At 44.0% G+C, this 16,693-nt stretch overlaps 1 protein-coding gene across 4 annotated transcripts in view; it reads right to left on the minus strand.

Moving 5' to 3' along the window:
- ARHGEF3 (Rho guanine nucleotide exchange factor 3) overlaps positions 1-16,693 on the minus strand; it is a 296,463-nt gene that overhangs the window by 19,319 nt on the left and 260,451 nt on the right. For all 4 annotated transcript variants that reach the window (XM_020970560.2, XM_020970561.2, XM_020970564.2 and 1 more), the window contains 4 exons: positions 7,913-8,083; positions 4,464-4,526; positions 2,396-2,492; positions 2,148-2,224 (listed from right to left, as the gene is read on the minus strand). In XM_020970560.2, coding sequence (XP_020826219.1) covers positions 2,148-2,224; positions 2,396-2,492; positions 4,464-4,526; positions 7,913-8,083 — 408 coding nt within the window. The remainder of the gene's footprint in view (positions 1-2,147; positions 2,225-2,395; positions 2,493-4,463; positions 4,527-7,912; positions 8,084-16,693) is intronic.

Raw genomic sequence — 16,693 nt, forward strand, 5'->3', positions numbered from 1 at the left:
TAACGATGTCCCTGGATAATAAAGGACAAGACCCAACCAACCGCGGGCAAGGAAGAAGTAAGCCTCTAAACACCATCTGCACTGCATCACATCCCCAGCACCCCCTTGCGATGTCTTGCACATAACAGCCTAATAGATGCTAACTGAGTTAGGGTCTAGACAGCAGCAGAATTTAGGGTGCTGAACCTGCCCCACTCCACAAAGTCTCCAGTAAGTGTACACCCTTCAGAGCTAGGCTAGACTTTTTCCTTGTGAAATACCCTTGCCCCAGTGCATCACCATCTCTGCAGAGTAGCTCAAGAATTAGAGAGATAAAAAACTTGGGAGAAGGGAACAGACCACAGGTGTCTTTTCTCTTTATACATCAATATGTATGTATAGCCATACATCAATAGCTCTGGGATCTCTTCCTCCTTCAACAGTGCAGGTCACTACCCCTCCATGCCTGCCCACACATACCATGGGGCTCTTGACTGGGTCATAGAATCAAGGACTGAGAGCTGGAAGATTCCTGAGAGACCACTGAATTCAGCTCCCTTATTTGACAGAGGACTCCTTCCCCTAATTCTCCCACATGCCAGAGGCCTCCTTTTGGCATTATGTGGGTGCACCAGAGCGGCTCTTGGCCTGTTACCTAACCGACCTTTCCTGGCACCGAACCTCTCTGATGTTATCTTTTCCTTCTCCTTTCTGTTGGCGATTTGTCATTGGTCACAATGATGGCAATGGTAAATGATGGCTAGCATTTCTACAATGCTTTAACTCATATCATCCTCACAACCACCCAAAGAGGTAGATGCTATTATTACCCCCATCCTATACATGAGGAAATGGAGGCTGAAAGTACTGAGGTGACTTGTCCAGGGTCACACAGCTGGTAAGTGGGACCCTGTCCACTGCATCACTTATCTACAAGTCTATTTACTCCCACCATACAGTATGAACTGGGTGACCCTGAGTAACTCAACCTTCCTGGGAATTAGTTTCCTCATCAGTAAAATGAAAGGACCAGACGACATTCAAAGGCCTTTAAGGTTCTTTCAAGGCTTGGAATCAAGATTCTGCGATCATCCATGACCCTCTGGGTGCCCTGCCAAGACAATGGGGTGTTCCACTCTCTTACATTAAATACTTGGAACTTTATAGTCTCTCAGTGGTTAATGGATTGCTTGGGAATAAAGAGCCAGAAATAATTAGCTCGACCCTGGACGTGCGTAAGATGACCAAGCAGCTACATGTTGCCATTGGCCTTGGCTGTGTCTACACAAGTATGGGGTGACTTGACAGCTCCCTTCATACCAAACCAGAGTTCTTTAGAGATTCCCATACAGAAATAAAAATGGCCCCCAAATGGCAGTGACTAAGTAATCTGAATTACAGACCAGATTTTATCTTGCAAGGACCACACTCTCCAAGGAAATGAAACTATACAAGCCCCAAAGGATTGTGAAGCCACAAGGCAGATATCACAGGGCCCCTGTTTCCAAGAAGCAGCGTGCAAAGCATCCTTGAGGGAATGAATGATTGGTCAATAGTAGGAGCTAATGTTAGCTAGCATTCATGGACCACTTTGGGGCTTGCAGAGTGCTTTCCAAATATTTTCTCACTTTAACGTCATAAGGGGATGGGCTGGTCCCATAGCTAAAGCCACAGTTGTGTCCATCACAATGGGTAACCATTGGCAACCACAAAATGAGCGATTACCTGGGGGAAGACCCCCTGCTTCTCCTCCCAGCCCAGTGAATAGATGCTGTGTGGAGAGCCTTTTGATGAACCTGGAGAAGGTAGGGATGGGGTATGACCTGCAATAGCAGAGGAAATACCCACGTTGATGAGCTCACAGATCTGATTAAATGTTGAAAGAATTTAAATTCAGCCTATTATATTAAAGCCTATAGTTGCAAATAGGCAGCATAACAATAAACTTATACAATACTAATATAATGATAATAAATATAGCTTTAATAATAATAAATTTAAAGTAAACAGAGAAACAGTCTAAATAGTATCTTTTTACTTGAAAACTATTCTTTCCCTAACCTGAAACTAATTAGGCTTATGGAGGGGAAAGGAATAACATAAGTAAAAAGAAACTCTAATTGAAAGATTAAAATCCATCTTTAACCCAACTCAAGAAAGCATCTTACCCATCCCACCAGGATTGGGCCAACATGCTCAGTAGATCCGTCCGTCTTCCTGACTTCTCGAAGCTGACTAAGAAGATCTAGGGTTAAGGAAAGAGAAAGGAAAATGTTTTTGTTATGCATCCCCCCAGCACGGACACAGATGGGAAGGTCTTGGCTACTCGTGTTATCGTATCACCAACTCTAGACTGGTTTTAACACTACTTCATCAGGTCTACACATCCTGACTCATCCAGGGAACCAAACCTCACCTTCATGCAGAGGGATTAGAGAGTCCAGGGTTCCAAAAATCTGGTTTAATTCTTGCTCTGTCATTATGGAGAGTTTAAGCATGGGGTCGTGATAGGCCTGTGAGAGCATGGTGAGGGAGAGAATGATACAATTAAAATCCAGGGAAACACATTTATTAAAGTCATATTAAACTTTTTTTTTTTAGGTCAAGATACACTCAGCTAACGAAACATCCCAGAGACAAGTGAAAAGTTAGACAACAACAAAAGATTGAAAGGGTGACTGAAGGTCATGACAGAAGCGATGTCACACTCAGTTGAAGACGTGAGTCATTTATGGCTCCGTGAACCAGACACATGATCACTGCGACAAGGAGCAGAAGAGGGAGGGCTTCCCTTGTAGGCAGTGAAGGCTGGAAAGGAGGAGTAGCTAGAAATAAGGATATGATGCTGTGAGCCCTGTTCAGGGAGAGGCTGGGGACCTTACAAGGACAGGATGCTACAGAAGGGGTTCTTTTATTTTTTAACAGTTATTTATATTTAACATATAAATTTTATAATTTATCACAGTATACATAATTATCTATCACATGAAGAAACATAGGTGCATAAAACATACTGGTAATCTAACATCTAATCATACAAGGTTGTCGTTACACTGAGGGGGGCTACAGGATCACCATAAACATGAGGGTTGAAACCAAAGTTATTTTTACAATCTCCAAAGGCTGTTCAGGAAAATTTGCATTTACTTTTGGCTATTCTTTCTTTTTTTTTGGGGGGGGGGTGGCGCAAGGCAATTGGAGTTAAGTGACTTGCCCAGGGTCACACAGCTAGTAAGTGTCAAGTGTCTGAGGCTAGATTTGAATTCAGGTCCTCCTGACTCCAAGGCCAGTACTCTATCCACTGCACCACCTAGCTGTCCAAGGGATTCTTTTAGAATTGACCTCCATGAGGGGCAGCTAGGTGGCACAGTGGATAGAGCTCTGGCTTTGGAGTCAGGAGGTCCCAAATTCAAATCTGGCCTCAGACGCTTGACGCTTACTGGCTGTGTGACCCTGGGCAAGTTACTTAGCCTCAACTGCCTCACCAAAAAGCTAAAAAAAAAAAATTGGCCTCCATGGACTCTTCTAGGTTCCATGAGGGGCACTTGATGGTGGAGGGCACTGAATGCCAAGATAAGAAGTCTGAGCTTTATTCTGTGGGCCATGGGGTCTTACTAAAGGGAAGGATGGGAAGTGACAACCAACGGGGTGCTTGGGGAAGATTAGCCCAACTATCCCAACTTGTGGGATGGATAAAGAAGAGACTCGGGTGGCAGGAACCTTAGTTAAGAGGCAGCTATAACTGTAGTCCAGGGATGAGGTGACGAGGGATCAAATATGTCGGGCCAGAGGTCCCCTAGTCCAACCCCTTTGAGGGAGGAAACTGAGCCCCAGAGAGGAAGGGTGACTGCCCAAGGCCATGGAAATAGTCAGTGGCCAAGGCAGAATTTGAACTCAGGTCGTCTGTTCTTTCCATTCCCACTTAATTAGAGTGGGAATGGAAAGGAAGGAAGAATCTACCCATCCACTATCCATCTAGCTATCTGCCATCCATCCATGTACTATCATCTATGCAGTCATCCATCCACTATCCATCCATCCGTCCATCCATCCACTATCCACTATCTATTCTTTCTATCCATTTTTGACCTATCCATTTATACACTCATCCACTATCCATCTTTCTACGATTCACCCATCCATCCATCCACTCATCTCATCTGTCTCTTTCTCTCCATCTTCTGTGCCCTGAACAGTCTTGGGCTACATTCCAGATCCTCCATACACCTGTGGAATTAAACCACATTTCCCTCTGGCCCGGCACGGAGAAACTGTTCTCCAGGGGGTCCATCAGGGAGAGTCCCCTCTGAGCTCCTCCCACAAGGCCTTGGGGTGAGCCCCAGGGGCCCTCCACTCTCTGGGTGCCAGTCTTAGTCATAATGTGCTCTCACATCTATCTTGGCATGCAGATTCATTCAGAAGTGAGAAAAAAAATAAGTCAGCGTGAAAACTGCCAAGAGATGTTGATGTTTTTATTTAAGTACCTTTTTTGCTAATTTCAAGTCCTCTATCAAGTCTTCTTCTCCTTGGGAAAGCTCAAATATTGCCTGAAAGAGAAACAAAAGCAATTTGACACTACTTTGATTTAATTTCTCTTAGTAAATCCAACTGCCTGGATGGGGGTCAGGACTCCTGGGTTCTGGGGCAGGCTAGGATTCCAAATCAAAGCCTGATTCTGCCTCTGGGCATCTTCCCCAGCTAGTCCCCAGGCCAGGAACCTCTCCCTCCTCCTCTCTGCCTCCTTCTAATCCCAGCTAAAATCCCCCTTCTACAGAAGGCTCCCCCAACCCCCTTAAGGCTGGTACTTTCCCACTGCCGATTATGTGTGCTTTACCCTGCACATCGATCTTGTATGCATACAGCTGCTCCCCCACCACACTGTGAATTCACTGAGGCCAGGGACCATCTTTTGGACTTTCTCTGTATTCCCAGCACTTAGAGGCACACAGTAGGCACTGAATAAATGGTTGCTGGCTTGAGAGTGAGGGTGTGTGTGCATGCATGTGTGTGTGTGTGTGTGTGTGTGTGTGTGTGTGTGTGTGTGAGACATCAGACTGTAGGCCACAGCATCTCATCTGTAAAAGAGGAGGAGGGGAACAGGGCTAGAAAATCTCTAAGGCCCCTTTTAGTACTAACCGCCTGTGATTTACAGCACCAAATAACACCCTTCATTTCTAAGCCACACACTGTACTTTGCCAGCGTCACCGTGGTCACTAGGCTGGCCCCTGGGCCTTTGTAAATAAACAGACAGGCATCTCAGCTGTGACTGTGGCTGATTCCAAAGTGGTGGATTTGGTCAATTGTAGGGTGGTCACCCACCCAAACTCTTCCCTCTTGGATTTAGGCAGGGGCAGCACCCAAAAACCAGGGGGGCCGAGCAGCTGGCGTCCCCAGGCACTCACTGCAGCGTGCGTGCCCGCTTCTTTCTCCATCACTGGGGGGAGGTAGGACCAGGTGGCCCCCAGGGTCACTTACTGTTCTAAGGGCCCACCCCCCCAAACAAGCTTGGGCGTCAGTGAGTAAAAGGGAAGCAACACACAGTAATGGTTTCTCCCCTTGACCACCTCCAGTCTGAGAGTCCAAATCACAAACTGCCTTTGTAGGAAGCAGGGCGACAGTCACCCGGGGGGCTTCTCTGCCTCTCTCTGGACCCCCTGCATGGCCAACGAGTCCACGTCCCCCAAAGTCCCCAAAGGGAATAACAATCATAAAGCACTGACAGTGCCTGGCAAGTAGGTACTTAATAAAGGCTCATTCCCTTCCCACCCCATCCGCTTGGGAAACTGCGGAGATTCAGGAAAAATGCTTTCCATTTATGACAGGGCAGTGCAGTGCAGTGGGTAGAGTCAGAGAGACCTGGGTTCAGGTCTTCCTTCTGACACATACCTTGGGTAAGTTACTTATCACCGCTTAGTGGCCCAGCAGCTCTGCACATCTGTAAGTGGCAGGGCACCGGGGGAGGTGTTTCCTCTCACATGAGCACCCTACGCTGATGAAATCATAGGTCTGGACCCAAAATACCCTAAATCTCAGCAGCAGGGCCAGGGGTCAGATTCTGGTCACTATTAACCAGGTGGATCTCACACCAGCTCCTTTTCAGGAAAGTTCTGACCTCAGAAATCACCCAATAACTTAATGCTTGAGGAAATTCTAGACTACAGATGACCCCAGAGGCGCTCATCTGCGCACACAGAGGAGTTTACACACTGAGAGTTCCCAAGCAAAAGAAATTACAGGTCCTGCCCCTCCCTGCCAAAGGAGGGAAACATATTTCAGTCCAGGGTCCACTCAGTCACCTGGAGCTTTATTTAATATTTATTGATGCGTCCATACTAGCCCCAGATCCAACCTCTCTGAGAATCGTGAGCATCGGCATCACGTTTGCCCAGCACTTTAAGGTTTACAAAACGGTGTCCTCATAATAACCCTGTAAGGTGGGTGGTGTAAGCATGAGTGTTGCTGTTTTACAGATGAGGAAACTGAGGCCCAGACAAGGCCCAGGCTTGTCCAAGGTCATACATGTAGTAAGGGAGCACCAAACATGGGATTTGAACTCCTGTCCTTTTACCTATGAGTCTGGGCAGTTTTCACTGGACCACACTGCCCCACCAGCCATTTCTAGACCTGAGTTCTTCCCAGGAAATTCTGCTGTTTCTCACTGCAGTCAGCAAATACAGCCTGGTCCTCACAGGATTATTTATTTAGAGGGTCTGTGGAGCCCAACCCCCTCATTTTACTGAGGAAGAAACTGAGCCACAGAGGAGCCACGTGACCTGCTCAGGATATCCCATCTGATAAGTGACTGAGGCAGGCTATGAATTCAAGTCTTCCCGATTCCAAGCCCAAGGCTCTGCCCACTACCCTACCCAGCGAGGGGCCTGAAAACCACCATCTAGATGAGGGCGGAGGAAATCAGGGACAGGGAAACAAGGGTGTGATGGATTGACAGCAGATTAGAAAACCTCATCTCTTCACAAGGCTTGGACGCATCTTTTACTGCCTCCTTAGGGCTCCCCTTCATTTTTAAACATAAGTTTTTCCTGATGCCTTTTTAAAATAACACCGTCACTTCCCCAGTTCCTCTCCCACTGCAACCTGAAAGCCCTCCAAAAGAAAAAGAGTGGCTGAACAAAGCAGCCCACCATTTGACTGCATCTGCAGATGGGATGCTTCCTAGAACTCACTGCCTCTCTTCTGTTGAGACGCAGTCTGTTTCGCTGCTCATCCAGCTGTGTGACCCTGGGCAAGTCACTTTACCTCTGCCTCATCTGTAAAATGGGAATGATAATAGCACCACCTCCCAGGGTTACTGGGAAGCTAAGTGAGAGAATGTATGTAAAATGTTCTGCAGTCCTTCAAGTGCTCTCTCAAGTTAGATGATTAGGATTATAGCAGAGACCAAAGGAGGGCTACAAAGCTCTCACAGCTTTCGAGCTGGAAGGGCCTTTGGAGGCATTCCTGAAGATTCTACAGACAAGGAAATGAGCACCAGGAATGTGAAGTATTTTGCCCAAGATCATACAAAACAGCCAGCTGGGGAGGTAGAGGAGAGGAGAAGGGAACCTAGGTCCTTCCTTCTCTCCCCCTCCCCACACCATGCTGCTATTTCTTCACTTTAGGACACACATGGGCTAACCGATAATAATCAAATTTCTAAAAAAAAATTTTTTTAAGTGCATTTAGGGAACTCACTATTTAAATGAATTCAATGGTGGTTTGTCTGTTTGTTTTTTAAACCAGCAATTTGAACAGTCTACAACTCATTTATTTGTGTGGGAAAGTTCAGATTTTCACTCATCTGTCTCCCCGCATCACGATAAAGAACTGGGGAGAGTGTTTCGGCACAAGGCCAGGGCAGCAATCTCTCTCTCCTGGCAGTGATCACTTCCACTTGACCGGTCACACTGATCAGTCGGGGCCCCAAGAACCTACCTCTTGACGTTTGATCTCCTTGGAGGTAAGCATCTGATTGACACACACATCAAAGGTCTCGCTCCACAGCTTGCTATCCCTTCGCTTGGTGCTCGCGGGAGCTGCATTTCTGGACCAGGGTCGCGGGGCGAGGATGTCAGGGCGACTGTCGCTGCGGAAGCTGATTGAACGCTAAGATGATGAGAGAAACGAAAACACAAAACCTTTGTAACCACATTACTGTGATCAGTCTGGACCTGGTGGGCCACAGAAAAGCCCAGAGATACGAGAGTGAGGATAAACCACACACTCAGGACAGTGGCCGAGCAAGAGACATGCAGTAGGGACCCCAAGTCATCTGAGAAATCCTTGGCTTCCTTGTCCTAGACCTCATGGTGTCAAGAGCACAGCCAACCTTTCATCCCAAACACCAATGCTAAGGGACAGCACCCAGGAAACACCTGGTATATCATTCTCTCACTATTTGGACATGGGATGCAGAAGGAGCCTCAGGCCCATGGACACTCAGCTCTGCTGGGTTGAGCCCTCACACATGCCTCCCTTTGAAGTCTAGAAGCCAGCCGGGCACTGGAGAAGGAGGGGGCTGTGGAGAGAATGGAACTACTGAACATAACACTTGTAGACCCAGAGAACACTTTTCTAATAACGACCCATTTTACAGATGAGGAAACTGAGGCTTAGCAAAGCTAAGTGCATGGCCCACAACCACATATACAGGTGGGAGGTATGAGAGCCCAGATTTCAAGCCACAGTCTTTCCAGCATGCCACTCTGCTATTTGTGAAATCAGTTGTGATTTCTGACCCTAAATTTTTACCTACAGGCATAGTGGTGCAGCTGGCTCCTCTAGTCTGTTAAGGTAGTAGGACTAAATATACAGAATGAGACACAAATTTGAGGCTGATGAGGGAAACTTATGTTTGACTATACATTTTGTTACAAGGCTGGTGGGGGTTTTTTGGAGGAAGATGGGAGCGCCTGGAGTCCTGGCTCTGGGACTCCTCACCCATATGGCTGCAGGCAAGTCATTTGACCTTGCCAAGTCTCAGTTTCCTCATCTGTAAAATGGGACAGGATGTTTGCAGTAGGTAGCTCACACAGGTAGGTTCTAGTAAGAAAAACTGCTTTATACTAAAAAATACTTTTAAGCTGGAAAAAAAATCATTAAAAAATTAAAAGCAAAAGCAGAGTCCAGCAGATTAAAAAAAAAGTGAGCCTGGACAGAAACTTCTTTATCTTTTGTTGTGGAGGGGACAGAAGGTGGACCAAGCCTCCTGCGCCAAACAGCTTGAAGCTTCAAACTTCCTCGCGTGCCCAGCCTCGCCCATTTGATCACGAGCACGTAGAACAATCCATGGAAGGGCACTTGTCAAGTGCTTGCTATGGACTGGGGACACCTGGTCCCTGCGCCATCGTGGCCACATGTGCCGGGCTGTGGGCTCACCTGCATGTCCTGAGTCATGTTGCCATAGCTTACACCTGGAATCCGTGGCACCATTCTGGACCACAGCAGGGCCTGAGTGAGGAGAGCCAATGGCCCAGCTAGAGACGTCACTTCCTGGAAATAACTTCTCCCTACAAAGCCAAGGCCATTCCAAATGAGTTTTGCTGAGAGAAGGCTCCCAGAGCTTCCCAGAGGTCTTAGGACCATCTCATGACACCAAGCCTGCTCTAGAAGGGTCATTAGCATTGACGAGGTATTTGAGCAGCCTTGAGATGAATGTAGGGATCAATGTAACCCTTGTGGCTTTACCTGTCCATCATCTCCACAGGCATCAGGATGGTGAAGGGCCCTGGGCTCATGCCATGGGAGGCTGGCTAAAGGAACCGTGGAGAAGAGAAGGTGAGATGGATCCAGGGTATGAGAGCTGTGTCCAAGTATTAGAAAGCCTGTGGAGGGGGCTCAGCCCCAGAGGTTGGTGGGAAGGGAAAGGAGGCAATGAAGGGATGATCTTCCCCAGGTAAGGAAGAACTCCCTGATGGTGAGAGTGAAATGGCGGCCTTGTTGGCCCAGAGTTATTTACCTGTCACCTCCTCCATTAAACTGGGAGCTCCTCCAGGGCAGGCACTGCCTGTCCCCTTTCTTTGTATGCCCAGGGCTTGGCACACACTAGGTGTTTAATAAATGCTTGTGGACCGTTGACTAATGGATTTTAGCACCATGGATGTAGAGCCGGAAGGTACCTTAGAGACCTCTGAATTCCCCCGATTCATTTACAGATGAATAAACAGGCTTCAAAAGGCTAAGCCCAAAGTCACATAGGCTGCAAGGATCTGAGATGGGATTTGAACTCAGGTCTTCCCGACTCCCAGCCCACTGCTCTCATCACTACACCTTCAAGCCAACATATGATACTATCCCTGGTTACGTATGTGGTAGAGGGGACTTCTGTTCATGTGTGACTGGGACTGAGTGGTCCCTTAGGTCATCCCCAACTCTGAAAAAAATTCTGCAATTCTGTGAACTCTAATGACGCCACAGCGACCTCCTTAAAACAGGGAACCATCCCAGGAGCAAATGCTGACCGCACAAGAAAGCCATCTGCACCTCCAGGCCTTAGCTTCCTCCCATATACAATGGCAAGGCTGGACTGGGTCATGTTAAGGGCCCTTCTAGTCCCGGCATTTTATGGTTCTAACATCTTGAGCATCATTGGCCAATCCACAAAGACTGCTTTGGCCCAAACTCCCCGAGGTTAGGAAAGTGAGACTCACACTGACCACACCTCACCTAGGCTCCTGCCAGTCCTGGGGAAAGGACACAGAGACCTGAGAAAAGGCCGTGGGCCCTCCTACTAACGTGTGTCATCTACCTGGTGGGAAGCATCCCACCACACGCATGAGAGAGATGACAGGAAGTACACTGAGTCACAAGGCAACTCTACAGTTTCAGTTTCTAGGACAATGAGGGGGCCTTTGGTGGAGTGGAGGTGGGGGAAAGGAAAGAGCTGAAAAGCAGATTTGAAACAACACTTTCACTTGCTAAAATTAAAAGCCTGCCCTTCTCAATTCCCACCCTCGGAACAAGTGGGTTTTTTTTTCTTTTCTTTTTGAGTCTCTCTACCTTGCCTAGCCTGGAAATACAAAGGCTACCAAAGGGCCCAGTCCACTCAGATCAGCCAGCTTCACTGTGATCCTCAGTCATGGCAGAGCATACGCCCAAGCCTTGGGAAGGCTTTCGTAAATCTTTGCTGTTGGTCAAGAGTGGGACCAGTGAGAGGGCAGGGATGGAGGCTGGCAGATCTCTCCCTCTTGGGAAAAATGTCCCCTGCTGAAGGGTAATCTGCTCTTGGGAGTGGGATGAAGGGCCAACCTCAGGGTGCCATACACATCTGAGAACAGAATTAGACAGCACTAAGCCAAACCCACAAATGTGTGGCCCTATGAGTGATCCTGGGGATGAGGAAACATTTCAAGGCCATCACAAGAGTGAAGGGGTGAGGTTGGCTAGGCAAATGAGGGAGAAAGAAAAAACAATCCAATGTCTTAACTGGCAACATGGCTGCAATCTACATGGACGGTGCAGATGGCAGTAATCATGTGTGCATAAGCACATGCCAAGTGATGGTAAATGGATAAGAGACGGTAGGTGGGGGCTGAAATGTTGATCAAATGGGGAAAATGGAAAATGTGTAGATGGAAATAGAAACCTGGCAAAGCAGAGCATCAAATGGAAATACTAGACTGCTATTAGCCACGGTTTCTGTAGGCGGTGCTCTCGTGTCCCTCTAAAGAAGAGGCGTGTTCCTGAGAGAGAGGCAGTTGGGCACGGTGGAAAGAACACTGGACTTGGAGGGGCTGGTTTGGAATCTTGGCTCTGCCACTATCTGTGACTCTCACCTCTTCCATGTCCATATCTGTAAATGAAGGAACCAGGGGATCACAGAACCAGAGCTGGAGGAGACACGCAAGTCCAACCGAGGCCCAGAGACTCCATGCTCTTTCCGCTATACCAAATTTCCTCTCTCTTTTTTAGTATACGAAAGGACAGCCTACAAAAATTGCAACACTAACAAATTTAATTTCCCCAGCTATGCTCTTCTCAAAGACATTCAATGATTTGCCCAAAGTCCCATGCAGGATCTGAATGAACCTGGGCCTTCTGCAATAGGTGACTGCCAAGGTTCCTTCTAGCTCTGAGTCTGTGATGTCTCCCTCTTTTCTCAGGAACCACCCATAGCTCCTTATTGTCTATAAGACAAGTTCTTAACCTTTTGGGGGTCAGAGACCCTCCCTTTTGGTAGTCAGGTGAAGCCACAGACCCCTTCTCAGAATAAAGTTTTTAAATAATTGAAAGAAATGCTAAATTTCAGCTAGAGGTCAGTAAAAATGAAGATGTAATTTCTACCCTTCCATGTCTGCGGATCCCTCCAAGGAGTCTGTGTACTCCAAATCAAGAAACCCTGCTCTAAAGTAAAATACAAAATCCTCATCTTATCACCTAAGGTTCTTTCTCATCTGGCTCCCACCTATTCTTCCAATTTTATTTCCCCATGCCTCTCTTCCATGTATTGTTCTACCTTTAGCTTCTATGTTGACTCCCGGGTCTAGAATGCCCTCCCCCTCCCTTCAAGATAAAGCCCAGTGCCAAATCCTCTATTAGGCGGTCTTTTGATTTTAATTTCTATTCCCTCTTGTGGTGACTTTTTCTTATTTTGCACATACTAATTTGCTAACCCAAGTTCATGTTGGGTTTCCCCAATAGCTTCTTGAGGGCAGGGGCTATTTTGTCTTTATGTCCCTAGGACTTAGGATACAGCCTAGAGCATAGTAGGGACTTAACGTGAATTTAGTGAATTTTTATCTTGACTCACATCTGTGGAGTCTAGCAATGACCTTATATGGGATATTCCATTTATAAGAACTTGTCTTTATAAAACAATTTAAGACTGGAATGGCTAGGCCACCTTCCCTTGCATTTCTTTTCATTAGTTCCCTTGATATTCTGGACCTTTTGTTATTTCAAATCAATCTTCTTATTATTTTTTCTAACTATAAAATAATTTTTTGATAGTTTGATTGGTATGGCACTGAATAAGTCAATTAGCTTAGGTAGGATTGTCATTTTTATTATATTAGCTCGGCCTACCCATGAGCAGCTGATGTTTTTCCAATTATTTAGATCTGACTTTGTGTGAAAAGGGTTTTGTAATTGTGTTCCTGTAGTTCCTGGGTCTGTTCTGGCAGGTAGACTTCCAAATATTTTATAATGCCTACAGTAACTTTAAATGGAATTTCTCTTTCTGTCTCTTACTGTTGGGCTCTGTCGGTAACATATAGAAATGCTGATGATTTATGTGGGTTTATTTTATAGCCTGCAACTTTGCTAAAGTTGTTTATTATTTCTAGTAGTTTTTTAGTTGATTCTCTAGTGTTCTCTAAGTATATCACCGTATCATCTGCAAAGAGTGATATCTTTGTTTGTTCTTTGCCTATTCTAAAACCTTCAATTTCTTTTTCTTATTGCTAAAGCTAACATTTCCAGTACAATGTTGAACAACAGTGGTGATAATGGACATCCTTGTTTCACCCCTGATCTTACTGGAAATGCTTCCAGCTTGTCCCCATTACATATAATGCTTGCTGAAGGTTTTAGGTAGATGCTACTTATTATTTTAAGAAAGACTCCATTTATTCCTATGCTCGCTAGCGTTTTTAATAGGAATGGGTATTGTATTTTGTCAAATGCTTTTTCTGTATCTACTGAGATGATCATGTGGTTTCTGTTAGTTTTGGTGTTGATATGATCAATTATGCTAATATTTTTTATAATATTGAACCAGCCCTGTATTCCTGGTATAAATCCTACCTGGTCATAGTGTATTATTTTTGTGATAAGTTGCTATAATCTATTTGCTAATATTTTATTTAAAAATTTTGCACCATATTCGTTAGGGAAATTGGTCTATAATTTTCTTTCTCTGTTTTGATCTTCTCGGTTTAGGTATCAGCACCATATTTGTATCATAAAAAGAATTTGGTAAGATTCCTTCTTTGCCTATTTTCCCAAATAGTCTATATAGTACTGGAATTAATTGTTCTTTAAAAATGTTTGATAGAATTCACTTGTAAATCCATCTGGCCTTGGAGATTTTTTCCTAGGGAGTTCATCAATGGCTTGTTCAATTTCTTTTTCTGAGATGGGATTATTTAAGTATTTTATTTCCTCTTCTGTTAATCTGGGCAATTTCTATTTTTATAAATATTCATCCATTTAAATAAGATTGTCAAATTTGTTGGCATACAGTTGGGCAAAATAGCTCCTAATTAATGTTTTGATTTTTTCTTTCTTGGTGGTGAATTCACTCTTTTTCATTTTTGATACTGGTAATTTGGTTTTCTTTTTTTTTTAACTAAATTAACCAAAGGTTTATCTGTTTTATTGTTTTTTTTCCCATAAAACCAGCTCTTAGTTTTATTAGTTCAACAGTTTCCTTAATTTCAATTTTACTAATTTCTCCTTTTGTTTTCAATATTTTTAATTTGGTGTTTAATTGAGGATTTTTAATTTGTTCCTTTTCTAGTTTTTTTTAGTTGCACGCCTAATTCATTGATCTCCTCTTTCTCTATTTTATTCATGTAAGCATTTAGAGATATAAAACTTCCCCTAAGAACTGCTTTTGCTGCATCTCATAAGCTTTGGTATGTTGTCTCATTATTGTCATTCTCTTGAATGACGTTATTGATTGTTTCTATGATTTGTTGTTTGACCCATTCATTTTTCAGGATTAGATTTAGTTTCTAATGATTTTTTTAGTCTATCTTTCCATGGCCCTTTATTACATAATTTTTATTGCATTATGATCTGAAAAATATGCATTCAATATTTCTGCCTTTCTGCATTGGATTATGAGGTTTTTATGCCCTAGTACATGGTCACTTTTTGTGTAGGTGCCATGTACCACTGAGAAAAAAGTATATTCCTTTCTATCCCCATTCAATTTTCTCTGCCATACTTAACTTTTCTAATATTCTATTCACCTCCTTAACTTCTTTCTTATTTTGTGGTTAGATTTATCTAGTTCAGAAAGGAGGAGGTTGAGGCCCCCACTAGCATAGTTTTGCTCTCTATTTCTTCCTGTAATTCCCTGAACTTTTCTAAGAATTTGGATGCTATACCATTTGGTGCATATATGTTTAGTAATGATATTACTTCATTGTCTATGGTGCCTTTTAGTAGGATGTAGTTTCCTTCCTTATCTCTTTTGATAAGATCTATTTTTGCTTTTGCTTTGTCTGAGGATCAGGATTGCTACCCCTGATTTTTTTACTTCAGCTGAAGCATAATATATTCTATTCCAGCCTTTTACCTTCACCCTGTATCTCTCTGTTTCAAATGAGTTTCCTGTAAACAACATATTGTGGGATTATGGTTTTTAATCCATTCTGCTACCGACTTCCATTTTATGGGAGAGTTCATCCCATTCACATGCACGCTTAAGATTACTATCTGTGTCTTTCTCTCCATCCTATTTCCCCCCATTTATGCTTTTCTTTCTTCCTTTCCCTCCTCACTAGTGTTTTGCTTTTGACCACCGACTCCCTTAGTCCTGCCTCCCTTTTATTAGTCCCCTCCCTTTTCTTCCCCTTTCCCCTTACTCATTCTTCCCTGCTGCCTTCTATCCCCTCTCCCTATTCTTTCCCCTTTCCCCTCCTATTACCTATAGGGCAAGTTAGATTTCTATACATAACTGATTATGTTATTCCCTCCTCAAGCTAAATCTGATGAGAGTAAGGTTCAAACAATGCCCATCTCCTTCCCTTCTTTCCCTCTAGCCGTTCCAGATCTTAAATTGTATTATAAAGCAGCAATCATCAAAACCACTTGGTACAGGCTAAGAAATAAGAGTGGCGGATCAGTGGAACAGGTTAGGTATACAACACAGAGTAGTCAATGACTATAGTGATCTACTATTTGATAAACCCAAAGACCCCAGCTTCTGGGATAAGAACTTACTCTTTGAAAAAAACTGCTGGGAAAACTGGAAAAGAGTATGGCAGAAACTAGGCATAGATTAAAATCTCACACCATATACCAAAATAAAGTCAAAATGGGTTCATGATTTAGATATAAAGGCTGATACTATAAGCAAACTGGGAGAGAAAGGAATAGTTTACCTATCAGATTTACGGAGAACAGAAGAATTCATGACCAAACAGTAGATAGAGAACATTATGAAAAGCAAAATGAATAATTCTGATTACACTAAATTGAAAAGTTTTTGCACAAACAAAGCCAATGCAAGCAAGATTAGAAGGAAAGCAGAAAATTGGGAAAGAATTTTCACAACCAATGTCTCTGATAAGGGTCTCATTTCTAAAATATATAGAGAATTAAGCCAAATTTGTAAGAATATAAATCATTCCCCAATTGATAAATGGTCAAAGGATATGAACAGGCATTTTTTAGAGGAAGAAATTAAAGCCATTTATAGTCATATGAAAAAATACTCTAAATCATTATTGATTAGAGAAATACAAATCAAAACAACTCTGAGGTACTACCATCACACCTATCAGATTGGTCAACATGACAAAAGAGGAAAATGATAAATGTTGGAGAAGATGTGGGAAAATTGGAACACTAATGTGTTGGTGGAGTTGTGAATGGATCCAGACATTCTGGAGAGCAATTTGGAACTATGCCCAAAGAGGTATAAAAATGTGCATACTCTTTGACCCAGCAATAGCACTTCTAGGGCTGTGTCCCAAAGAGATCATACAAGTGGGGAAAAGACCCACATGTACAAAAATATTTATTGTAGCTCTTTTCTTGGTGGTC

This window comes from Phascolarctos cinereus, unplaced genomic scaffold (assembly GCF_003287225.1).
Source record: "Phascolarctos cinereus isolate Bilbo 61053 unplaced genomic scaffold, phaCin_HiC Scaffold_4;HRSCAF=312, whole genome shotgun sequence".
In the NCBI taxonomy this organism is placed as follows: Eukaryota; Metazoa; Chordata; class Mammalia; order Diprotodontia; family Phascolarctidae; genus Phascolarctos; species Phascolarctos cinereus.